Source organism: Macrobrachium nipponense, chromosome 33 (assembly GCF_015104395.2).
Source record: "Macrobrachium nipponense isolate FS-2020 chromosome 33, ASM1510439v2, whole genome shotgun sequence".
NCBI lineage: Eukaryota > Metazoa > Arthropoda > Malacostraca > Decapoda > Palaemonidae > Macrobrachium > Macrobrachium nipponense.
Genome location: NC_087219.1, coordinates 50,523,662 through 50,550,511, shown reverse-complemented (window position 1 = coordinate 50,550,511; position 26,850 = coordinate 50,523,662). Strand labels below are relative to the sequence as shown.

General features: G+C 44.4%; 1 protein-coding gene across 1 annotated transcript in view; it reads left to right on the top strand.

Moving 5' to 3' along the window:
• The window catches only part of LOC135203170 (pyruvate dehydrogenase phosphatase regulatory subunit, mitochondrial-like), a gene marked incomplete in the record, with an annotated part of 155,853 nt that overhangs the window by 53,621 nt on the left and 75,382 nt on the right, over positions 1–26,850 (top strand). Inside the window, 6 exon segments of the mRNA XM_064232864.1 lie at positions 2,776–2,957; positions 3,524–3,648; positions 4,664–4,860; positions 6,835–6,989; positions 9,854–9,898; positions 9,901–9,992. Coding sequence (XP_064088934.1) covers positions 2,776–2,957; positions 3,524–3,648; positions 4,664–4,860; positions 6,835–6,989; positions 9,854–9,898; positions 9,901–9,992 — 796 coding nt within the window.

Genomic DNA, 26,850 nt, shown 5'->3' with positions numbered 1-26,850 from the left:
CCAGGAATGGTTCACAGAGGTGGTAGAGTGGATCGTAGACTTTCCAAGATCCCTACCAGGAAGGACGGATCTTCTCAAACAACCACACTTCAAGAGGTACCATCAAAACCTCCCGCTCTCGCTCTGACTGCCTTTCGACTATCGAAAGACTTGTCAGAGCGAGAGGCTTTTCTCGCGAAGTGGCAAGCGCATCGCGAGAGCTCGCAGAAAACCTCCACTTCGAAAGTATACCAGTCGAAGTGGGAGGTCTTTAGAAGGTGGTGTAGAGCCAAGAAGTTGTCCTCCTCCTCTACCTCTATAGCGGAAATTGCTGATTTCTTGCTATTCCTGAGAGTAAAATCGCATCTAGCCGTATCCACAATAAAGGGATACAGGATATGCTCTCGGCTGTATTCAGGAACAGAGGTTTAGATCTGGCAAATAACAAAGATCTCCACGATCTCATAAGATCTTTTGAGACGTCAAAGTCTAAAGAGCCAGTACCTCCGAACTGGAATCTTTGGACGTAGTCCTCAAATATCTGTCTCGGATAGATTTGAACCTCCTCATCAGGCATATTTAGAGACGTAACTAGAAAATGCCTATTTCTTTTATCGTTAGCAACGGCAAAAAGAATTAGTGAGTTTACAAGCTCTGCAGGATAAAGTAGGATTCAAGGAAGACTCGGCGATTGCTCGTTAAACTCTGTTTTTAGCGAAAAACGAGAATCCCACGAATCCCTGGCCTAGGTCATTCGAAATCAAAGGAATGTCTAGTCTCGTAGGCAGAGAAGCAGAGAGGTCTCTATGCCTGTTAGAGCTCTGAAGTTCTATCTTCAGAGGAAAACGTCAGTTGGGAGGCTCTAGACAAGGTCTTTGGTGCGCGGTTCAAAGACCCCCACAAGACTGTATCAAAGAACGCTCTAGCGTTCTTTGTAAGGAACGTCATTACGGACGCTCACAAGGTCTGTCCGGACGAACAATTACAACTTTCTGAGAGTAAAAGCTCATGAAGTACGAGCGCGGTTGCGACGTCTCTCTCGTTTTATAAGAATATGTCACTTAAAAACATATTAGATACGACATATTGGAGATGCAACTCGTATTTGCATCTCATTACTTGAAAGACGTGCGTGTGACGTATGAGAAGTGCTTTTCTCTAGTCCTATCGTATCGGCAGATACGATTCTGGGTACGGGAGCCGACACCAATCCTTAGAATGTATATACTGTTCTTCTGTTTGGATATGGTCGAGAATCTATTCGAATCAATGGAGGATTCAGCTCGCACGGTGACGGGCGGCCGTCTATGTTGTTCATAAGAGAATTCTCGTCATATCCATTAGTTGAGTATAATTTTTTTTTTTTTTTTTTTGAAAAATTATGTATGTGTGTAGTAGGTGGTTTTGAGTACGGTTGTTGTGACGAGTTCGGGGATAACTCGTAACAATCCTTAGTTCTAACACATGGTTAGGATCAGGTGGTCGGGATTTGGTTGTTGTGCTCCTTCATAAGGTGTATTGCATATAAGTGGATCAGCACCCTTGACAAAGTCCTTTTAGGCTCTGCTGAGTAAGTGGGTAGACCCCATCGGCAGACCCCACAAGAACTCTTGGCCATAGATCACATATCTCGCTAAAGTTTCTTGAGGTGATGCAGACTACTGGGCAACACACAAGTCTACCACCTATCAGGTAGGAACCAAGGTTTTATTTATACCTACAACATATGTTGTTTACCTGTCCTATTCCATATAGTAGCTGTCTCTTACCCTCCACCGAAGGGTGCCAATCAGCTATGTATATATCTGACAGGTAAGTTGATTGTAGATGAAAATGATGTTATGGTTACAATAAAGTTTCATACATACTTACTGGCAGATATATACAATTAAAGGCCCACCCAGCCTCCCCGCAGGAGACAGGTGGAAGAGAGAAAATATGATAGAAAACGGGGATGGTTCCTAGGGTCCTGCCACCCAGGGCAGGCCGGTAGATCACCTGACCTACCTGTAGCGAGTGGCGCGAAATTTGAATTTCTGTCGGGGACGACGGAGTCTTAGCTATGTATATATCTGCCAGGTAAGTATGTATAGAAACTTTATTGTAACATAACAATATCATTTTAATAATAATCTTTTCAGGGAAGTGTTTGTTTGACACAGCCATCCATGTCCTTTGCTTTTGTTCTTATGGTGTTGGTTGAAAGGACTTTCCATGTAGGTTCTAGAGGAGTTTTTCTTTGATAGGGAGAGGATTTATGCCACCTGTTTCACTGCTTGTGTTAGTGCCATCATTAAGGTCAATACATAACAAAGAAATTGTTGTACACAAATAGTACTTTCACAGTTTTCTGAAGGGAGGTGATGTTTTGCTTCATATGCAGTAGGGTTTCCTGTGCAATTTTATATTTTAGTTCTTTAGATGGTAAAAGTTAATTAGATCCAGTTAGTTCTAACTCATTAATGTGCAATTGGCTAGTGATTTAGTTTTAAGTTAGGATCTCTGCAATTTCTTTTTACTCATTTGCTCCTGGATTTTTTGTTTAGTGCTTAGTGCAGTTAGTTTGTCTTTCACCATCTTCCATTTCAATCGTTTGTTATTTTTTACAGTTTTTCAATAGGAGTAGTTTCCTTTTACATTCTTTTCCATAAATGATCTCTTGTTCTCCACTTCTGTGGATTTTCTGTACTTTACATTATTATGTGGTAAGTTTTATAAACTGGAATTAGCTATTATTAGTGTGTAATGTAATAATTTTAACAAGAAATTCCATATATAAGGTTTTGAAACTTTCAGCCCTGTCATGGAAGCATTAGATGGTCTCCCTGTTGTTCGTGACTATGATTCGCATATGTTCTGCTTAACAAGAAATCAGGAATTCGTTATTGGGGGTTTTGAACGTCATGCAAAACCAGCCTTTGATTATGGAATCCCTCACAACTGGAGAGAAACACTCAAAGGAGATTATGATCAGTTTGGTAAGTAATTTTTTTGTTGTTTTCTAATGAACAAAGAATCCAAGAACAGTGCTGTCTTAATTTTGTTATTAAGGAACTTGTAGTTTTCAAGTTTAAAAAATGGCATAAGGTTCCTTATTGAAAAGTTAAAGAAATTGGCTCATTAGCTTATGGGTAGTACAGATTGAGTACCAATTTTTATTCTTATATATTTAATGCTGCTTTTATTTTATAACTGCCTTTGGATTTTTAATGGCTTTGATAAATTGAATACTGGTTTATTCTTATGCTCTTCCAGGGCTCCTGTCTAAGACTTGGTCACTTTTAGCCACATATCAATTGCTTTTCTTACTAAACCCCTTTTAAATGTTTATAATGAAATAATTAATTTTAGTTATTTTATGCTGGTACATTTAAAATTTAGAAATTTTAAATTGTTACCATTCATATTTATTCAGTGTGAATTATTTTAATTAGTATTCTAAAATTTTGGGGGATGGGTAACTTAAAGTTATCAGTTCCCTTAGTGTTGGTCATAAGCATCAGGATATGTTCATCACATCACTGACATCTTTATTTCTTTTAAGGACCTATTCGTGGAGCAGCTGAACACAGGTTACCTCTTTTAAAAGAGGTTGAATATCAACCTTTAGTTAATGCACCTGACAACTTTACTCCAGATGGAAAATGGATTCTTGGAGAAACTCCAGAGGTAAGCTTTATTTCATTGTGTCTTGTAAACATTTGTATGTGTGATAATTTTGTACATTGTAGGACGATAACAAACTTAGAATAGTTTGCATATCAGTCACAGGATTTAATAACATTTAAATCAGCCAATTAACATAGTTATTTATGTGCATTTAAACAGTAACATCAGAATCAGTTGACTCATGTTAGGAAATAAAAAAGTAAGGGTAATCAGGATTTCTATTTTGTAATAGGGATTTTGATGATCTTAATGTAAACCAAATAGCTGTCTTATTCTAGCATCTCAGAGCCATTTAGTAACGTGTCTACATGAATTAAAATTCTTTTTTAGCTTGATCAGGAATAATTTGGTCAGACAGACAAACTGAAGGATCTTTTTAGCAGCCCTCTGACCCTGAGCTGCAGTTTATTTGTCTTATGCCCTTCATCTGCTGCCTATGCTTTCTTTATGCAAGTCTATCCAACTATCAATTATATTGATTTTTACTGGTTTCCATCTCGCACCAGAAGATTTATCCTAATGTTAAGACTGCAGGTTTGTTAGTTATGGCAAATACAATTATTAACAAATTAGTCATGTAGCCTTATCATCTGCACTTATGTATAACCTTAAGCAAACTTACACCACAACCATGAACTTTTGCTGATGAGACTTGGTTTGTGGCAGTTCATAGTGTTACTGATAATAGAATATCACATATCTTACATATTGTTAGATAACTACACACAATGAAGAAGATTACAAAAGGAATAGTACTATTTATAAAGAATATAGAGATAAGCAAGAAATGGGGTGTGCTTTTATCCCTAAATTGTGCTGATAAGAAGAAAATTTATAAGAATAAAATTTTCACTGAGGTAATCTATGTTTTCTGGTCTGAATTCATAAATATAAAAAACCAAATAGAGTAACACCACTTCTGAGTTATTCACTACCTTGTACATATGACATATATAATTAATTCAGGAAGTATAGTAAATCAACATAAATTTATATCCAAGCTTGCCTTTTACAGATTGATAACTATTTTGTGGCTGTTGGAATGAATGGCAATAGTCTACAAGGTGCTGGTGGTGCTGGCCAAGCAATTGCAGAATGGATTATGTATGGCAGTCCAGCCAAGGAAATGCTGGCATTTGATGTAAGGCGCTTTATAGATCTTCATAACAATAGACGATACTTGAAGGAAAGAGTTCGTGAAGTAGTAGGCAGGTAAGGCTAGTGGAGTTGTGATTTTACGTAGATAGTAATTATTTGTTTCGCCATAACCCATTACTTCAATATAGCCTTCTTTGCATATTCAATACTATTGTATGCATTCTCAAATTATTGTATTATAAAATACAAACATAGTGATCAATGTTTTGGCATGGAAATCAGCTGATGGCAATTACAGGTGAAGTTTATTCAGCTGTATTTAACCAAATTCAGAGCGACATTTTCTTGCTTCTAGGTAGCATAAATGAATTAACATTCCATTCACTATTTTCACTTGATTCATCATAATATGAGCTTTACATATTGATCTTTTATCGGCGTGGAAAAAAAAAAGCAAAATGCGTTCTTCCATGCCCAGCAGTTTTGATTAAAATGTTTTTTTCTCAATTTTTTTATGGGTATGTTTGATGGTATGAGATAAGTTTACAGGAGTTTCATCCATGTTGCTGATGAATGATAATTTATAGTCATTAGCAGTTTGAACACTGTTTTCTCAGCTTCAGCTGCAACTTACAGCTTAAATCTAGCAGTATATTTCCTTGATGATCTTTTCTCCATAGTGAATAAGGGTATAATGTCAAAATATATCAGTCCTGTTCTACATAATGTCATTTGTAACATAACTACAGTAATTGTTTACTATTGTATGATAATTGAAATGCAAGAAAAACAGCTGTTGTTATCTAATTTGCTTGTTCTTAGCAAAACAGCTTTTTTTTTTATGGCTGTTCACATTTACGCAACCAGTATAACATTTCTAACAATGCTTTGATCGTTCTCTTTGACTTTTTTAACTTATTTAACTAGAGGATGTGATAAAGAGATGGAGGAAAAGAAGTTAGTCTATTGTAATTTGGTCGCTTGTATGCTGCTGCCGGCACCTGTTGTGCATAAAATAAAAAAAATATTTTCAAAATATTGTAAAATCTGTATTGCTTTCTAATCCCATCATAAAACTGAATTATCGTAAGGCGAATTATCATAACTCAAGCAGTACCCGTAGTTGTCTGTTATCCCTTTCAGCAGAAGTCCAAGAAAATCGTAATTAGCGACAGGATTTTTAGCACATAAGCGTGTGAATACTTCTTTTTCTTGCATACCAAGAGATCTTCCTGTTTTCAGACTTAGTTATATCAAGACAAGTAGAAACATATCAATAGCCTCGAATTGAAGGTAACTGTCTTGGAGCTGCAGGCCTTTTGTGTTCACATCTTCACATTAGGAAGAGGATGAATTTGTAATGAGCCATCTCCTTGCTACTTCTTCCGCTTTCCAAAAATTAATTTCAAATAGGTTTACCATTTTGACATCATAGAGATCTAGCAAGAATTGTTGATGGTGCTGAACATTTTCAAGAACAGAAGTTTTAAAGTGCATTTCAAGTGTTGCAGAATTGTAGGGGTTGGCATATTGCTGCTCAAGGTCACTACAGACACTCCTCTGCTTACAAACGATTTACGTTCCGAACAGCTGTTCGTATCTCGGTTGGTTCATAAGTCCAACTTGATATACTCAGTCAATACATACAGTATTGTTTATGTATATTATACTAAAAGACAATACTAGTAGTACCATACTGCATTTTAGAGTATTTTCTTAAAATGAATGATATATAAAACCTATACTATACATTAAATACATTAAACAAAGTAAATTACAGTTTTAATTTAAATTCATGGTTGTTTGTTTCTTCGAAAGTGTGTAAGTTGAAAGTTTGTAAGTAGAGGAGCGTCTATACTTTGAAGGGGATGGTAACCAAATTTATATCAGGTACAATTTTTGCTCTTAAGGTTGTCTTGTAACATGACCAACTCTTCCAAGGAATGGAAATTTTAGATGTCTGTATTCCCAGATTGTAAACATTTTTTCTAATGGAATCTTAGTTTAGAGATAATGCAGTTTAAGAGACAGCTGTACTTGATGTCTCCTTTATCATAATTATGATTAATGAATTTTCTTGATTTTCAGGCACTATGAAATCCTCTTCCCTGGTCAGTGTGAATACCGACTTGCAAGAAAACTTAGGTGCTCACCAATTTACAGTGAACAAGAATCTCAAGGTGCTGTCTTTGGAACACGTATGGGATTTGAGCGACCTTTGTACTTCGATGTCACCCACAAACGTATGTTAATAGTTTTCCATTGCTGAAATAGAATCTACAATTTTTATGATAAAACAACTTTTATGTTTATGAAAGTTATACTGAGAAAATGAGCAACTTTGCAAATAGATCCTCCATTTCCAAGTAGTATTTGAGTAGATTTAGCTTGGGAGTGTTACTAAAGGAACAACTTTAGAACCTGGCATAAATAACTTTATTTTTATTTTTCTAAAGATAATAATAAAAATTAAAATTTTTAACAAGATAGTAGTTTTCTTAAAATTAGTAAAACTTATTTATTTGTCTGTACAATTTAAAGTGCAATTTAGTTTACCACGATATGCATCTTAGAGAAATCATCTCCAAGGGAGGATAGAAAAAAATCCCAGTGTCTGCCACTTGAGCAGTGCATTGCACATTTGCTGTAGGGTCTTGTAAATCTAAGCTGAAAATTCAGCTCTTTTTCATGCTGTACGCCTTTGACATCTTGAATGTGGAGTGGAGCAGGAAGCAGTAACACCAAATATAAGTTATAGGTTTTGCTCTGTATTTTAGTCATAGCTGCTCTGGTACCACTGGTTGCGACCTTCTCCAACAGTTTCTTATCCTAATTTACAAGATTTTCAGGTCTGAGGATGACGTCAATAGAGAGAAATCTATATAGGCTACAACCCCTTCCTTTTCACTGTATTGAGCAGAAGGTATACAACCATGTGCACATGCAAAGTTGAGAAATTGCTGAGGAGATAAATCATCATCTTGGCCTTTCTGCTTCAACTTAGGTTTTTACTCTTCTCAGATTAAATAGTACTGAGTGTACCTTCCTCTTGCTGTATGATAGTTAGCTAAGGACTCCCTTAAAAATCCCTTTATAGTAACCATATCAGCTGGTCAAATTGTAACTGGATTAAAAGCTGGTATCTTCCTAGCAGGCCCTCAGACATAGAGGAACATGGTGGACTGGGGTAAAGCAACCTTGAATTTTAGAAAAATGTGGAAGTTAGTGGTCTGGGAGATTAAAGGAGATTCAGGCATGGCATGTCCTGAGTGGATCATACACCTCTTGAAGTCCCTTTTCTTTCCATTATTAACTTAATAATTGGCTTGGATGTTCTTAATTGCAGCAGCTAGCAAAAGTATGTAAAGTGTCATCTGAATTTAATTCCATTTCTGAAGCTGTGATCTTTGGTTATTTTGAAGGCATTGAATGTCTCATTATCACAGTCCATCACTTCTGAGAAGACAGCTTTTTCTTGCAGAGATTAAGTGGCTTTATCGTCTGTGTTCAGAAACTCCACAATATGATTAAGATTCCTGGCGTGGAAGGGTTTAGGATCCATAAAGTCCATAAACCTCAGTTCTTCTTGTTGGAAGAAATTTTAAGCTCAGAAACTTCTTAAAAGCCACGTCCCTCATCTTAAGTCTTTGTCAAGTTGATGGGCATTTGTGGGACCCAGAAAACTTCCAAATAAAATCAGAAATATAACAAAAAATAGTATACACTAACTAGAAAAAGCGAACAAACAGCATATGACAAATTTGTAGCCTCCTCAAACACTGAAGAGTGACCTTGGTGCTTTTCAAATCCAAGAATGTTAATACTTGAAATTCGATAGGGACAATGATCAGAAGGGTAAGAATAAACCCACTTTTTAACTGAAAATGCCTCTTAAGAATCATTGGAGGTCCTTGTAATTTTGTGTAAAATTTCAAAATTATTCCTTTACTTATGTAGAATAAACTATGAAAATAGACAAAAATGAAATTAAATGAAAATGTAAAAAAAAAATTTGATTTTGCTGAACAAGGGAAAATTCATAGGAAAACTTGTAAGATGTAGTTTTCATTGCAACACAAAAAAATTATTACCTGGCAACCAGAGAGATTCATAAACTCACCTCTCACTATATACCTAGCTGTCTGCCATAGTTTTCTTTGATGGGGAATGGTTTTTCAGGGAAATTCCTAGAATAAGAATATGGGGCATATTGTGTTGGGTATCAGCTAAATCTGTAAAGGAATATGATTGTAGAAATAAAATTAGCAGTTATAAGCACAGTAGTGTGTTTATTGTAAAGCAAACTAAAATGAACTACTATTCCTAGACTAAACTGGTTTGTCAGTTTCAAGTGATGACCAGGCAACCATGTAAGTATATTTGCAAAGGTTTATAATGCAGAGAAGGAATAACTCTCCTAATGCTGAAATGAACTTATTGGGTAATGTATCTAAAACTATCTTAAAAATGTGAATTTAAAATCAACAGAGAATTGAACTATTTATAAATTGAAAAAAATGCTGTAAATAGCCAGAATACGTATAATGAATACAGCACACGCCTACCCAATACTGAAGTTCACCAAATTGAAGCCCAACAGGATTAGCTTTCATGTATATAAACAAGAAAGGCATTTATTCTGAGAATTGGGCAAACTACATCAGACCATAGGGAATCAGTTGGCAGTTGAAATGATAGTTGTTGGCTGTAAAGTTAAAGTTATTTCCCTTCTGTATTGTATGGCTGAATGGAAATTACTACTCATCTTATATAAGTGAAAATGCGAAGTAAAAGTATGAACAAAAGTACAGAAGAACCTTGTTATGAGAAAACCAAACAAAAATATTAGAAAATACCAAAAACACTATAAAAACCATTGGTCCCTAAATCATGTGTAACATTACTGACGGAATACCATTTTTTAATGGTGAAATTATCTGAAATCTATTTCAGTGCTAGACTTGGGGTACTAATGAATGATGTCCTTGTGGTGAACCAAATATCTTGGTACATTATAAGACATTTAAGATACAGATCTAATAATGCTAAGAAATGCCATATTTTATTTGTCATAGCAAACTGAAATTTGTGCTTCTTGCATCAACAGGTGGTGATCCACCATCACAAATGCCAGAGGGCTCATTTAGGAAACCTACTTTTTTGACTGTGTTCGAGAAGAATATCAAGCTTGTCGAGAAAATGTTGGAGTCATAGATCTCTCGTCCTTCACCAAAATTGAAGTGAAAGTAAGTAATTTAGCTAAATTTATTTTGTATGATATAAATATTTGTAAGTTTCTTGTTACATTTCATGCAAATTTGAAGTGTATCTTTGGGAGTATTTATTTTTATGTAAAAAGTAGATACAGTAGTAATATAGGGTAACTGTCTACTGGAAATTACTAACATTGCTTTAAAAATATATTTTGACGAACTGCATTGTGAAATCCCCTGCATGAATAAAAATAACAATGATTTTCTTAAACGTATTTTGCTTGTAAACTTTTTTCAAGTGGATGTAGATACTTTTAGAGCAACAGCTAGTGCTAAAAGTGTGTCAAGAGAGTGCTCAAAAAGATAAAATTCAAGCATTTCAGTTAGCATAAACATCTCGTAGCATGATTATAAAAGATGGAATTTTTCCATTATTTTTAGCCATGATTTGAAAATTGTACCCTTTTTTTATAATTTACAATAAGCATTCAGAAGTTAAATGAAAAAGAACAGTTGCTTGGAGTTGTATATTTCATATAGTATGTTGAAATAGTATAATTTAATTTTTCATATTTTTTGTGTGTGTGTGGGGGGGGGGGGGGGGGGGGTTATGAGGGCTGCCACCAGCCAAATGTCCATAAAAGGATGTATAAACAAGCAAGTTACATTCTAGTAGTAGACCTGATTAACAGCATCAGTCACAGATGAATATAATGGCTAAGGAATTTTTACTGGACAGTATATTCACAATATCTGTCTGTTATATGACCAACTTTTACTTTTCATGTTGCCTTTCATGTGTGGTTATTATGTATATTAATAATATTAATGATACAGGCAGCCTTTGGTTACCGACAGGGGTTCCATTCCTGGGGTCTTGACGGTAACCTAGATTCGTCGCTAACCAAAATTCAAAAGTCTACATGCGCCACAATCCATATTATGGTGCCCTAGACTGGTTAATGATGCCTTTGACAGTGTCACGGCCAGATATTTTGCCCTAATATGTAATGCCTAATTATTATGGTCTGCATGACAGTTCTACAAATTTTTAATGTCAAATTTGATGAACTTACAGGTAAATCTCAGCTAGAATGAGAAAGAGAGAAAAAAAAAGTCACCTTTTTGAAGATACTGATGTTTCCTCCATATCTCTATTCATTATATCTTCTAGTTAAGTAAGTTAAAAAAGCAAACGAGAATGATAAAAGTACTGTTAGTAACTTTATAATCATTGCTTAAAGGCTACACCCATAAACAACTGAATGAAAGCAGTTGTTTTGCTACAACAACCAAACCGAATCTCATAACGTTTTCCTTGCATTTCAGCCACCGTACAATAATGAATAATTATACTGAATTTTTGTTGCAAATGAATAGGACTGTTATATTTTTACATTATACATTTGTTCACTATGGAGAAAATATTGGCACAAAAATATACTATATGTACTGCTAAACTGAAGCTGCATTTATAGCTGAAACTGAGAAAACAATGTTGTTCCGACACGGCATACAAACCTTCGGTCCTTTACAATAGGAAGGTAACTCGCGGCAGCTGGATAGGTCGTAAGCTTTCGAACAAGGGGTTCGGTAGTTAACTGCTTGTCCGACAGGCGCGCGCGCGCGACTGGGAGGTAAACAAATCACTTTTGCTTTCGGCCTCGCAGTGGATGGACGTGTTGTTTGACGCTCTCTGCCCGCTTCTCGTCGTTTGCTTTCTGAGTATTTGGTTGTAATTGTGTATGAAAGAGTTATTGTAAGTACAATTATTCTCTTTTTCATATTAATTGCTGCCTTCAATTATTGAGTTATGATGGAATCTCCTCGCCCCGCTACCACCCCCACGGAGGACTTTGCCCTGGGTATCGAAGGGCGTAAATGCGGGAAGTTCAGATCGTTCCCGGAGATTGACCCTCATATTTTGTGTGCCTGCTCGGTGTCGGGGGCGCGAATGCACCCGAGCCGAGCCCTGTGATGTGTGACCTCGGGACAGGTGTGGGCATCGTTGGGCTGCAGGGCGTGCCGAGTGTCCAGGGCTGCTCTATCATCTCGCTGGCTCCGTGGCGGTCACCCATGCAACGGTCACGACCACCACCACGACCCTTACAACCCCCCCTGGCTATGCTTCACCTCCTCACCTGGTGTACACCCAGCACGCGGTCTCTGTAACACCCACTACATCGGTGCAGGGGCCAGTCGCCGTAAAACGGGGCGGGGGAGTGTGGATGCCGCCACCTGGGTTTGCCGTGCTGCCGCCGACCGGACTTCATGTGCCCGAAGAGCTCGCCCCTGGTCCTCCCACCGGTACCTAGGATGTCTGTGCCGCTGGTTCGACCACCTGTACCGCCCACACGTCTGACGTACCTGCCGTGACCACCGCTGCTGTACCTGTACCTGCCTCCTGCTGTCGTCTGCCGTTCCTGTGATGTTCGCACCTGCCGATGTTGTTCCTGTTCCATGGCGCCGCTGCTCCCGATGCTGGTCTGTTCGGACAGGTACGTCCGGGCCGGGCCCTGTTGCTTCGGCAACAGCAAGCCCCGGCTCCGTCCTGGATGACAGATCTGACGTCGGTCCTGAGGAGGTTGACGAAGAAGAAGAAGAAGAGGAGGAAGGTGTCGTCGTCGTCTTCATCGTCTTCTTCGTCGTCGTCGTCGTCTGCCGCCTCTTCTTCTTCTTCTTCTAAGGCTCCCCCGCCGAAAGAAGAGAAGAAGGTCGCCTCCCCCCCCCTAAGAAGTCTCCTTCGGGAACTTCTAAGGGCCCGTCTCGCTCTGGTGAGACGGGGGGTTCTTCCGCTTGGGTCGCCCTGCTCCTTCGGGAGCAGGACCCGTCTCTTCTCCCGCAAGGAAGAAAAGACTACGGGGACCAGAGCCGGCTAACACCGGCACCTCTCACCTGCTGTCAGTGGTTCGGCCACAGCAGCAGGGTCCGGCTCGGCCGCTCGTTCGCGAGAAGTAGGCCGAGTGTACGGTCGCCTACAGCGACGTGCAGCCAGGAACCAGACCTCTGAGTCCGCTCAGCGTCAGGTTCACAGCACGGAGCGGAAGACTGGTGACAGCCGCTCACGCGACTCTCACCAGGCCAACTCTCGCTCTCGCGGCGAGCAGCTGGCTACCCGGGCGGACGTGACGGTCCATGACCGGCCACGGGCTGAGGCTGGGAAGAGGTCCCCCCGTTCGCCGGCAACCAGCCACGGCTGGTACCAGCGAACTGACGCACCGTGAGGATACGCACCGATCTCACCGTGACAGTGGAGCTCGCGGTCGCCTGACCGTCGCTCTCACAGAGAGCGATCGGGTACGGCGACCAGCACCAGCTCCTCTGACACACGAGACCGGGGCCGCTGTTCTCGGTCCAGCCGTTCTCCACAGCGAGACGGCTCGACTAGGTCTGCAGCTCGATCGCCACCGCGGGTTGGCGATCGCCTGCAGTCCTCCAAGCCCGCTGGTTCTACCAGCGAGCGAGGAGAGAGCGTCAGGTCTTCCTCTCCCATACCTTCAACCTCCTCGGGTTACACCGGGAGGGGCGAGGTATGGAGGAGTGATCGTGACGGGTGCGCCCTCAGGATCCCGCCACCGCGTCGTACGCACCAGGCTCGGTTCTCGGACCAGCCAGGTCGTACGCACAGGTGGTTGGAGGAGACCGAGAGGGGGCTGTCGCTGCTCCTCTCCTTGAGGGAGGAGGTCTCGGGAGGTGCTCCTGTTTGAGGGACTGGACGGTCAACTCCGCAGGATGCAGTCACTCCTGAGATCCAGAGGAACTTTGCCGAGGTTATTGCGCTGATTCGTCAGCACAACGACCTCGGGGAAGGATAAGCCGCTCCCACCATCCGAGCCCACGTCCCGGCTCGAGTCGTTCTGGGGCCCGAAGAGGGAACCCAGACCGACGGTGGGTTTGCCGCGTTCGGAGCTTGCGGACTCAGTGCTGGACCAGGTGAATCGCTTGTCTCCGGACAGACGGTTCGCTCAAGTCTGGCAGGTCGAGCAAGCTGCTTCCACCTCCTCTGCTACGACAGCGGCGGTTTTACTGCCATCTAAGACCCGATGCCGCCCAAACAGGTGAACCCGGAGTTAGCCAGGCTGACTCCGGGTGTGTCTCTGCAGCAGCTCCTGTCCGAGAACCTGTGGTTCTCGCAGCAAGAGGCACTCGGCCTGGAATCTACCGCCATGGCAGCTTTCCAGGCCGTCTCCTGGCTAGATCTGTAGTCCCTCCACAGTATCTAGGTCGCAGCCAACTCCGGGGGAATTTTTTCTCCCGAAGATGACTCGGCCTTCATTGGAGAATTTGCCAGTCTGGGGGAAGAGCCATCTCCTTCCTTGCCCACCAGACGGTGAACCTGTGGGCCAACCTGGTTCTCCGACTAGGGACGCTGTCCCTTACTCGGGTTTTCCAGGGCGGTCCGGGCGTGAAGCGGCGTTGGGACTTCGAAACGGACCTCTACGGAGTTCCACGTCTCTCTTCCCAGGAGAGATGGTGGACGCTGCGGTGGACAGACGGCGCACTGACGACAGTGACCGTTCTGGTTCAACCAGGCAGTCTCGAAGGCTTCGGGCAGCCCTGGACTGCTGCCAAGTCTAAGAGCTCGGCTAGCGCTTCCTCGGCGGCTAAGACGGTTGCTGCGTCGAAGCCCCGGGGAATGACTCTGTCTTCTTCGACTTCTGGCAAGGGGAGCCGTAACCAGCCCTCCTCCCAGCCCTCCTCATCCCGTGGAGGCTCGGGAAGAAGTCGAAGAAAGGGGGGAAACGCTAGGGACGGCGTTCCCCTCACCTGCTGCCGGAAGTGGGGGGGTGCCTGGCCAGCCATTGGGCAACTTGGCAGCGCTACGGCGCCGAGACCTGGATTGTAGATGTCCTTCGGGAGGGATATCTATTACCCTTCGAATCTCGGCCACCCCTCACCTCCAACCCGGTCCAACAGCAGTCGTACGTTCCAGGGTCATCGAAGGACGTAGCACTGAGACAGGAGATAAAGACCATGCTGAGCAAGAGAGCTGTAGAGATCGTCACGGATCAGTCACACGGGCTTTTACAGTCGACTCTTCCTGGTGGAAAAGTCTACGGGAGGCTGGCGCCCGGTGATAGATCTCTCTCCCCTGAACCGGTTTGTTCGCCAGACCCGGTTCACGATGGAGACGGCACGCTCAGTGCTCGACTCCATCAGGAGAGAACGATTTCATGCTTTCAGTGGACTTGAAGGATGCGTATTTCCAAATACCCATTCATCAGTCCTCCCAGGAAAGTAACCTCCGCTTCATCCTCGACGGGACGGTGTACCAGTTCAGGGGCACTGTGCTTCGGTCTCTCAACCGCCCCACAGGTGTTTCACGCGAGTGTTCACTCTGGTGTCTGCTTGGGCCCATTCGCACGGGATACGTCTGATGAGGTATCTCGACGATTGGTTAGTCCTGGCGAGCTCCCGCTCGCAGTTGCTACAGGACAGGGATCGACTGCTCGAGTTCTGTCGCGATCTGGGGATCGTGGTGAACTTCGAGAAGTCCGATCTCGAGCCCAAGCAGAGGATGAAGTACCTGGGTATGCTGATCGACACGGTAGCAGGGCGAGTCTTCCCCGCAGACTCGCGGATCAGCAGATTCAGGGAGGCAGCCAACCAGTTCCTGTCTCGGCAGGAACAGGTAGCTCAGCGATGGCAAGTCGTGATGGACGGACCTGTCGTCGCTCGAGAAGTTAGTCCCTCACGGGCGTCTTCACCTGCGGTCTCTTCAATGGAGACTTAAAGGAGAGTTGGTCGCAGGCGACGGATCCCCCAAGCTTTCCAGTGTCACTGACACAGGAGGTGAGGCAGGACCTAGCCTGGTGGCTGGACGACAGGAACCTCTTAAGAGGAGTGCCTCTGCGCACTCCCCCCCGGACATGCAGCTGTTCTCAGACGCATCGACCGAGGGATGGGGCGCACACCTGGAGGAGTTGCTGACTTCAGGGAGTGTGGGACGAGAACGACAAGCACCTTCACATCAATGTACTGGAACTCAAGGCAGCGTTTCTCGCTCTCCAAGAGTTTCAGGACCGCTTGATGGGACACTCAGTGGTGTTGATGTGCGACAACACCACGGTGGTGGCTTACGTCAACAAACAGGGGGGCCTAGTGTCTCTCCCGTTGTACCAGTTGACTCGGCAGGTGCACGAGTGGGCTCAGGCACACTCATAGAGCTGTCGGCACGCTACATTCCAGGGAAGAGGAATGTAGTAGCAGACACGCTCAGCCGTCGGGATCAGGTGATAGGGACCGAATGGTCTCTACACCAGGACGTGGCGGAAAGGCTCTTCGACCTGTGGGGGGCGACCAGTCGTGGATCTGTTCGCCACCCGGCACAACAGGAAGCTCCAGGTGTTCTTCTCGGCCGTGCCGGACCCATGGGCAGCTGCAGAGGACGCTCTTCAACACCCGTGGGACAACCTCTTCGCCTATGCCTTTCCCCGTTCAGCCTGATTCGCAAGGTGATCAGTCGAGCACTGGTCACCCCGAATCTCAGGATGATCCTGGTGGCTCCCAAATGGCCACAGGCCATTTGGTATCCGGACCTGCTGGCTCTTCTCGCAGGAGAACCGAGAGAGACCCTTCCCCTTGGCACAACCTTCTCGCCCAGCACAGTCGAGCGGCGGTACCACGAGCAGTCCAGTCCCTACGTCTTCACGGCTGGCTGTTATCCACCATCTCTTGCGAACGAGAGGCTTTTCTCGTAGCGCAGCAACAGAGATGGCTGGAAACGTCCGTCAGTCCTCTGCAGCTGTGTACCAGGGGAAGTGGGCCGTCTTCTGTGGTTGGTGTCGTAGACGGGGTCTATCTCCTCTCAGAGCCACTCTTCAGCAGGTAGCGGATTTCCTCGTTTTTCTTCGCCGAGAGAAGCTCCTCTCAGTCCCCACAGTCAAAGGATACAGAGCCGCCTTGGCCCTCGTCCTGAAAACTGAGGGGGATTGGACATCTCGAACTCGTTCGAGATCTCCTTGTTATGAGGAGCTTCGAAAGGTCTTGCCCACCCAGGGAACTCAGGCCCCCTGCGTGGGATGTGACTCTCGTCCTTAGGAGTTTGACTCGAACGCCGTTCGAGCCACTCGGGAGTCGTCAGACAGGGATCTGACCCTCAAGGACCCTCTTCTTGCTGTCCCCTGGCATCGGCGAAGAGAGTAGGGGAACTTCATGGTCTTTCCTATGATGTACGGACACTCCAGGGGATGGGGATCCGTGACGCTCGATTTCGTCCCGAACTTCGTTGCGAAGACTCAGAAACCGTCGGTCCCTGACGACAGGTTCGAGTCATTCACGATTCCCTCCCTAATGGACTTCACCGATAATGATGCGGATGAGATGCTGCTTTGTCCTGTGAGGGCGCTACGCGCTATCTGAAGAGAACTCGACACCTCAGGCCTGAGTGTCGACGCCTCTTCGTTAGCACCTGGGGTCACAAGAAAGAAGTATCCAAGAACACTCTTTCTTTCTGGCTGCGTGAGGTCATCAGGAGGGCGTATGAGGCTGATGGTAGTGACGACATCCGTACGTCCCGTCCGAGAGCTCACGAAGTCAGAAGTATTGGCCCTGTCGTTGGCGTTCCGTAAGAACTTCTCCGTGGCGCAGGTCCTGAAGGCAGGGGTCTGGTCTAACCAGACTACCTTTACGTCCTTCTACCTTCGGGATATTGCCCACAGGTCCTTGGATACATTTTCCTTGGGACCCGTGGTGGCTGCTGCAACAAGTTGTGTAGCTAACCCAGACCCTCGCAGGCTGAACAGCATCGAGTCCTGGTGTGACTGTGTGGATGGATGTGTGAGTGAGTGGGAGTCGATCTGGCTTCTCTCCATTCACATCTTTTCTTCCCCATATACCTGTGGGGCAGGGGACACTGGTCCGTCACTACGCTGGATGATGGACGAGATGCAGTGGTGAGCTATTATGACAGAGCCCCATCCTATCCCTTTCACTTAGGGATAGGAGCAGAATATCCACCACTTCCTTTCTACAAAGGGGGGGAAGTGGATGCCTACACAAGAGTCAAAACCCATGACTTTATATTTGCTCCTGTACAGGAACAAGTTCTTACATTGCTTGGTACGAAGAGATACGCATGCCTCTTCTTCTTTAGTACTCCGGTCCAGAGGTCTTGACCATTGATCCATGCGGTGCACACCCCGATTCAATGCGGACAGAGGCTTGGATCCCTCCCTCACTCCTTACGACCGGGAGGGGGCTTCCAAGGTTGGGCGAACACCAGTCTGTTCACAAAAAGAACTCAGATTCCTCCACCCCCAAGAAGTGAGTCTTCCTATTGTAAAAGGACCGAAAGGGTTTTGTATGCCGTGTCGGAAACAAAATGACAATTTGTCCAAAATTGCATTGTTTTTCCTTAAACTATACAAACCATTGAGGTCCTTTTACAACATAGCCCCACCTCATGGCCACCCCTCACGCTGCAGTTTTTGCTTGCGGGGCCAAAAGCAAAAGTGATTTGTTTACCCTCCCAGTCCCGAAGCCCGGCGCGCGCCTGTCGGACAAGCAGCTTTAAACTACCGAACCCCTTGTTCGAAAGCTTTACGACCTTATCCAATCTGCCGCTAGTACCTTCCCTATTGTAAAAGGACTCAGGTTGTTTGCTATAGTTAGGAAAAATGCAAATTTTTGAGGACAAATTGTCCATTTCATACTGCTAATGACTATGAAAATTAAAATCGGGTACATTCAGTTAAACATGGGATGAAAACTCAACCGCAAAATAAAAATAATGGAGGAAGAAAGTATTTTTATTAAAAATGCTTGGGCTGAAGATCAGCTTTTTACTGTTTTTTTCCACACCAAAGCTCGTATTATGATGAAATACTGTAAAAAATAGCAAAAGGCAATCTGCTACAGTGGGGCCATCGCCTTATTTCACGGATCAAGTATGTTCACGGATCCAGTTAATCACGGGTTTTTCTTGGACCGTTTCTTTTCACAATGTTAAACCATCACTGGTATGAAATCGCTGCATCCACGGGTTTGTTGTGTTTTGCGTATGCGATGTTTTTTTCGGTAGGCTACAACCCTCGGCCGTGGTCCGATAACTACCAACATTTCATTTAAAAGACTTCATATAATGATATTTAACTGACAATAACAAAGGTAATAAAAACCCACTTCTCACCTAATATATTATTTTGTTTCCCCTATCTTCCGGAAATACAAATAGCCTATTCAAGGTGGTTTATGAGAACGTTCATTGGTAGGCTAAGAGTAGTTGCCAGTGCGATAACCAACCACCAAACGTATCACAAACATTCACATTATTGATATTAACATGACAATAAAGGTAATAAAAACTATTCTTACCATATATTATTATAGTCATATCTTCATAATAAATAGCCTTATTCGAAGAATTAATTCCGAACATCATTGGCACGCAACTTATTTCGGTCGGACGTGGGGCCAGCCACAAAATGTAAGCATATACCTTTACGTACGAAAACTGGTTTATGTATACGGTTGCGTTCAAAGCGACATTTTTTGTTTTGATAAAACTTTTAGAAATTGTTTAATAGTAGTGGTAGTGTAATTACAGTAAGTAATAACAGTTAAGGCTAAAAGTTAATTTCGAACTTCATTAGTTATTTTTGGCAGTATGTTCGTATTAAACTTCTCTGAACAATGAAGTCATTACAACAAAAGCTAGTTTGTCATAGAGTTATCGTAAGTAATTGCTTGGGTTTTGTTATTGGCCACAGAAAAAAACCAAAGCGTAAACGAAAATACCAACAAAAGCATTTTTTTACCTGCCTTATTACTATCGTCATATCTTCATAATAAAAAGGCTATTTCGTGGAGTAAATTCCATATCAAGGTTGAAAATCAATTTTATCTATGCGAGGCCAGCCAGCTGACAAAAATTGTAGTAACTATAATGAAATCAAATTATGGTTTAGCGTTCACAGCAAGATTATCTTTCCGAAATTTTTATAGTACTATGCCAATGCTAACGTAGTCATAATGTTTTGGAATCAAGTTTATACGTAAAACAATTAATTTTCCAATACAAAATATCATCTTATTTTGGTAGTGAATAATAGTTTAGAATTATTTTCATTACATACACTGCATTGTTATGGGTTTGTGCCAGTGATAAAAACAACCAAAATAACGTTCTCCTTTTAAGTCAACGAGTTTATGGAAACAAAAACATGACATAGACAAATGCGACATTTGCGACTTCGTTCACTTTGATTTTTTTAATTTAAAGATACAATAACTATCAATTTTGTACTACTAAAACCATCTTCACATAAGTAATTTTTCGGTAAGAGAATGTGTTGTTACAAAAACGCTAGGCTATTATACATACATAAAAGGCTTTTATTTTTAAATTTAAGTCATCTTAGAATATACATATGTACCCCAAAACTCAGTTGGTGGGGAAATTTACTACTGTTTTCCTCGGATATTGAAATACTTTTAGCATCATTCAAAACACTTTAATAATATAATGCATAAATACTAGGCTATAAACATATTTACACATCGTAGTACCCCCCAACAAAATACTACATACAGTTATATACACATACTTTGTTTTATATACAAAGTTAACAAAGTTATATACACCCATAACTTTTATATACAAAAACTTAATCATATGAGTAGTGATCAGACGACAGCTGTGCACTGGGACTACGTACGTACTACTTGGAAGATAAAACAAACAAAAATTCTTTTGTTGTTGTTAGTCCGCCGGGATAGATTAAACATTTTTCCAGAGATTAAAGAGCTTGAATTTTGTTTTGAAGGTATGTCAACCAGCCGTTAGTAAATAGGTATCATCTTCTAAGGAATTTTTTTTTCTCGTTCTTTTTGCGGAAAGAATCTTCAAGCCATTTTTGCATTCAAAGTAATGAGAAGGAATTCAGTTCTATTCTTCAATGAAATCAGTAAAATACGTTTACACCTAATAATAAAAACTAAAACTAACGTACTGTATGCAAACCACATACAAATCATCGTTTAGCCTTCGTTTGTGTGTGTAAACGTTGCAATTCTAAAGAAATTACAGAGTAGTACAACTAACAAAACCTGGATTGGTTGGTTTGGTAGCCATGGAGATATGTTATCCAATGACTGCCCTCCCTTGCTTCTTTGTTCTATGTTTATCAAGACGATACGCCATGGGATGGCACTAGGTTTTGAACGTTACCAGGTTCGTGGATTTTTCTGACTGCTGACGGTCCAAAAAAATTACTCCAAATAAATTTTCTTTATATTAATTATTCCTTCGTGAAAACAATAATAGAATAATCGCGGGTTGACATACCTTCAAAACAAAAATTCAGTCGTTTTTAATCTCTTGAAAAAATGTTAATCTATCCCAGCGATAACAACAACAAAATTTTTGTTAGTTTTATCTTCCAAGTAGTACGTACGTTAGTTCCAGTGCACAGCTGTCCCGTCTGATCACTACTCACACATATGATTAAACTTTGTATATCCAAAAGTATGTGTATATAACTGTTAACTTTGTATTATAAAACATATGTGTATTATAACTGGTATGTAGGTATTTGTATACGATGTAAATATGTATCAGCCTAGTATTTATGCATTATATTATTAAAGTGTTTTTGAATGATGCTAAAGTATTTCAAATATCCGAGGAAAACAGTAGTAAATTTCCCCACAATGAGTTTTGGGTGCATATGTATAGCTAAAGTGACCTTAAATTAAATTAAAAAGGCCTTTTATGTAATAAGCTAGCTTTTGCAACAACCACATAATCTTACGAACAAAAATTACTTATGTGAAGAAATGGTTTTAGTAGTACAAATGAAATTAGTTATTGTATCGTTTTAAAAATATCAAAGTGAACGGAAGAGTCGCAAAGTCGATTCTATGTCATGTTTTTAACTTAACGTATAGTGGTATGAAAAACAAAAAACCCCGCGGTGCGTAGCGATGCGTCATCCAATATAGTTGGTATGAAAATACCACATGGGGTTGTAGCGATACGTAAATCACAAAGTACAAAATCCTTTTCCCGGACCATCCTCAGAATGTTTAACGACTATTGCAACTTCAAGATCGATATGGTAAAATATATTATATAGTCAGACTTATTGTTTAAAATTCACAAGTTGAACTGCAAAACATTATTATATTTTGAATTGCTTATTTGCTACATATTTTTTTTTTGTGTTTTTACGGAATGGTTTGTTTTTTGGAAAATAATTACCTTTGTTCCGGACACGGCATACAAACCCTTCGGTCCTTTTACAACTAGGAAGGTACTAGCGGGCAGCTTGGATAGGTCGTAAGCTTTTCGAACAAAGGGGTTCGGTAGTTAACTGGCTTGTCCGCACAGGCGCGCAGCGGGAAAGCGCGACTGGGAGGTCAAACAAAACCACTTTTGCTTTCGGGCCTGCTGGCGTGGTGGACGTGTATCATCGCTCTCATGCCCGCTTCATCTTCATTTTCTATGCGATTTTTTTTTGCCTTTCGCATGATTGTTGTTTTTTCTTGTTTTTCTAATTAGCTAGTGCAAACTGAATTGTAAGTACAATCATTTCATGAATTCTTGTTGGAATTAAGGGATCTTGGTGTCACCACGCCCTCCGATTACCCGAGTGCCGGGATACTGAAGGGCGTGAAGTGCGGGAATTCATTTTCCCAGGAAATGATCCTCCCGTATTGTTTTGTTTATGCTCGGTGCCGGGGGGGGAGGGGGCGGGAGCACATCCGCTCCGAGCGTGAGATTGGGTTTGGAAATGGTGTAGATTGAAAATCGTAAGTAAGTGCCTCTTTTCATTTAATTATTTTTTTTGACCTGTTTATGCCCGTTTGTCCGAACGAATGCGCTCGGCACGGACAAACTTATTTTAGTATGGAAGTGGAATCGCAAGAAGTACAGTATTCTTTTTCATTTTCACATAATTATTTTGATTGTAGCAATACTCATTTTGGATCAGTTTCCGAGCTTACCCGGAAATTGGATCCTTCCCCTTTTATTTTGAATGAAGTGAAACTCGCAAAGTGCAGTTCTTTGTTTTCATTTCATTTTTTTATTGAGATTGGGCATTGTTTACTGGGATTCAATGTTTCTTTTGCTATTCCCGGGAATTGATCCTTCCCCTTTTTATTTGTATGAAGTGCAATCGCAAAGCGCAGTAGTTCTTTTCATTTTCAATATTTTTGATTTTTTTTGCATCAATTCATTATGGATCAAGGTTTTTCCAGAAACCTTGATCCATTAAAGGTAAGGAATTGATCCTTTGTTTTTTCACCCCTTGCGGCTCGGTTACCTAGGGCGCAAATGCGCTCGACTCCGAGTCGGCTCCCAACCCTTCCCTGGCCTACCCGTTATTCATTGTGAAGTGAATCGTATGGCAAGATGCATTTTCATTTTATCCCTTATTATTGATTGCCATCAATATTTAATTTGGTTCAGTTCCGCTCAGGTCAGGAATTGATCCTTATGCCCGTGCCATTTCGGGCCGATGGCACGATTGGCTCTCCCGGGCCTCTTATATTGTTGTTGGGTACATGGTACTGTGCGGGGGGGGGAACGGGGAACGAGAAACCCCCCCCCCCCCCCCCCCCCCCACAACCCCCCCCCCCCCCCCCCCCCCCCCGGCCCTCAGCCTCCCACAAGTGGACCTTCCCTTGGGGGGGCGGGGGGGGGCGGAGGTTATCGGCGTTCTTTCCTCCGCACCCGGATCCGGTCAAAAAAGGAAGGGAAGAAGGGGGAGGGGAAGGGCGCTCGGTTGCCCGATGTACAATTGTTATTAGGGGTCTTCCACTCGTTCGGAAAGAGGGTCTCACCCCCCGCCCCCGCCTGAGGGGATAATTCACCCCCCCCACTAATCGCTACTACTGTGTTATTTCCGCAGGCGCTACTGCCAACGAGGGGGTGGACCCCTTGGTGAGGGTATGGGCGTCCTTCCATTTGCAGGGCGTGCTAATGTTGGTCCAGGGGTCTGCGGTTCTATGTCTGGGCCTACTGCGGTCACCCATGGAGTTGGTGACCACGCAACCAGGTGACGACGTCCCTCCTCACCTGGTGGTTTACTCGCCTCACGTGGTTAAAAAAAAAAACAGTCTTGCCTACAGTCCGCTGTGGCAAGTGCCGTTCGCCGTACCGAGAGGGGGGCGTGCCGCCGCCCCCGCCCGCCGTGGTTTTGCCGCGCTGCAGCGGACCACACTTCCCGCTGCCCTAGAGCTCGCCCCCTGGGACCTGCCGCCAGTTACCAGGATGTTGATGGCTGCTTGCTCCACTTCCTGGCGTTTCCGGTGCTGCCTGCCGTACCGTGCCGATTCTAGGGTCTGACTGTTCCACTGCAGTTGCTGCGCTGGCGGTCCCTGTCCGTTGCTGCGCTGGCTTGTCCCCTGCCGTTGCTGCGCTGGGCTGTCCCTACCTGATGCTGTTGCTGGCTGTGCCTGCGTGTTTCCTGAGATGCCCATACCTGCTGATGTCGTCCCTGTTAGCGTGGTGTAACTACCCCAGACTTTGGTCTGTCTGTTACAGGTGGCGCTCCGGGCCCTGTGGCTTCGGGCTTACCAGCAGCCCCGGCTCCGCCCTGGATAGACAATCTTACGGTCTGTCCATGAGGAAGCTGACGAGAGAAAGGAGGAAGGTTGTCGTCGTCGTCCGTCTTCATTCTTCTTCATCGTCCGTTGGCTGCCGCCTCTTCCCCTTCGACTTCTAAGGCTTCACAGCCGAGGAAGAAGAAGGTTGCCTCCTCCCTCCTAAGAAGTCTTCCCTCCGGGAGGGGCTTCTTTCGGGACCCGTCTCACCTCGTTGGGACGGGAGGGTTCCTTCCGCTGGTTCCTCCTTGCTCCTTCGGGAGCGGGGCCCGTTATCTTCTTCCGCAAGGAAGAACGACTTACGGGGACCAGAGGGTGGGGTACCGGCTAACACCGGTACTTCCTCGCCTGGTGTCAGTGGGTTTCTGCCATTTTTTTTTGGGGAAGAATTTGATTTTTTTTTGTTCTGCCATCAGGGGTCCGTCTCGGCTCTCGTTCGGGGGGGGGCGGGGGGGGGGGGGGGGGGAGGTCATCCGAGTGTAACCGGTCGCCATACAGCGACCGTGCAGCCAGGAACCAGGACCTCTGAGTCCGCTCAGCGTCAGGTTCACGGCACGGGGCCGGAAGACTGGTGACAGCCGCGTTATGCGACTCTCACCAGACCAGCTTCTCACTCTCGCGGCGAACAAAAAGCTGGCTACCCGGGGACGTGACGGTCCACGACCGACCACGGGCTGAGGCTGGGGAAGAGGTCCTCCCAGTTCGCCGGTGCCAGCACCCGGCCTTGCGGAAACCAGCGACCGTGACGTGCCGTGAGGAACAAGCACCGGGTCTCCACTGTGACAGTGGAGCCTGCAGGTCGCCTGAACCGTCACTTCTCACAGAAAGCGACAACGGGTACGGCAAACCAGCAACCAGCTCTTCCTGATACTCCGAGAGCGGGGGCCGCTGTGCTCAGTCCAAGCTGGTTCTCCACAGGAGACGGGTTCGACCAGGCCTGCCAGCTCGATCGCCAACCTGCCGGCGGGCTTTTGACGATCGCCTGCAGCCCTCAAAAGACTGCTGGTGCTGCCAGCGAGCAATGCAGGGAGCGTCAGGTCTGCCTTTCTCCCGTTACCTTCAACCTCCACTGCGGGTTACACCGGGAGGAAGCGAGGTATTGAGGAGTGATCGTGAGGGGTGCGCCCCGCATGATCCCACCCACAAACGCCTACCGTTGCCAGGCACGGTTCTGGGACCGGCCAGGACGTATGCGCAAGTGGGATGGGGAAAGACCGAGAAGGGCTGTCGCATTTTTCACCCCTTCTTAGGAAGGAAGGTTCTCGGGAAAATGCTCCTTGGTTTCGAAGTGGGATTAACGGTCCCACCTCTGCAAAGAGCTTGTTGACTTCCGAGATTCCAGAGGGAACTTTGTCGAGGTTACGGCGGCTGGATTCGTCAGCACAAGGATCTCGGGGAAGGGATCACCAGCTCCCACCAGCAGAGCCATCCGTCCTCGGCTCGAGTTCGTTTTGGGGCCCGAGAGGGAACCCAAATCGACGGTGGGTCCTGCCGCGATCGGGAGCTTGCCCAGACTGGTTGAACCAGGTAGTCTCTCGTCTCCGGACAAGAAAGGCTTCTCTCCAGTTCTGGGACGGTCGAACAAGCTACTATTACACCTGCCTCCTTACTTGCGGACAGAGGCGTTTCGAGCGTGTCTTTCGGACACCGTTTATTTTAAATACCCCGTTGCGGTCCTCCTGAGGTTTGCGACCTCGGACGAGGACTGGAAATGAGTCGGAGCTTGGTATCGGCTCTCCTCCTGTCAAGGTGGTCCGATTAGCCCCACCCAGACGACGTTCACCAGTGGAAGGACGGAGTTCCCACCCTCACCTGCTGCCGGAAAAGTGGGGGGGTGCCCTGGCCAGCCATTGGGCAACTTGGCAGCGCCACGGCGCCGAGAACATGGATTGTAGATGTCCTTCGGAGGGAGGGAGATCTATTAACCCTTCGAATCTCGTGGTCACCCCTCACCTCCAACCCGGTCCAACAGCGATGGCGTATGGTTCCAGGGGCATCGAAGGACGTAGCATTGGACATGGGGGGAACAGGGGGGGGGGGGGGGGGAAGGAAATCAAGGACCATGCTGAGCAAGAGAGCTGTTAGAAACTCGGCACGGATCAGTCAACCGGGCTTTTACAGCCGACTCTTCCTGGTGGAAAAGTCTACGAGAGGCTGGCGCTCCCGGTGATAGATCTCCTCTCCCCTGAATCGGTTGGTTCGCCAGACCCGGTTCACAATGGAAGACGGCACGCGCACAGTGCGCGACTCTATCAGGGAGAACGATTACATGCTTTCCAGATGGACCTTGAAGGATGCGTATTTACAAAAAATTACCCATTCATCAGTTCCTCCAGGAAAG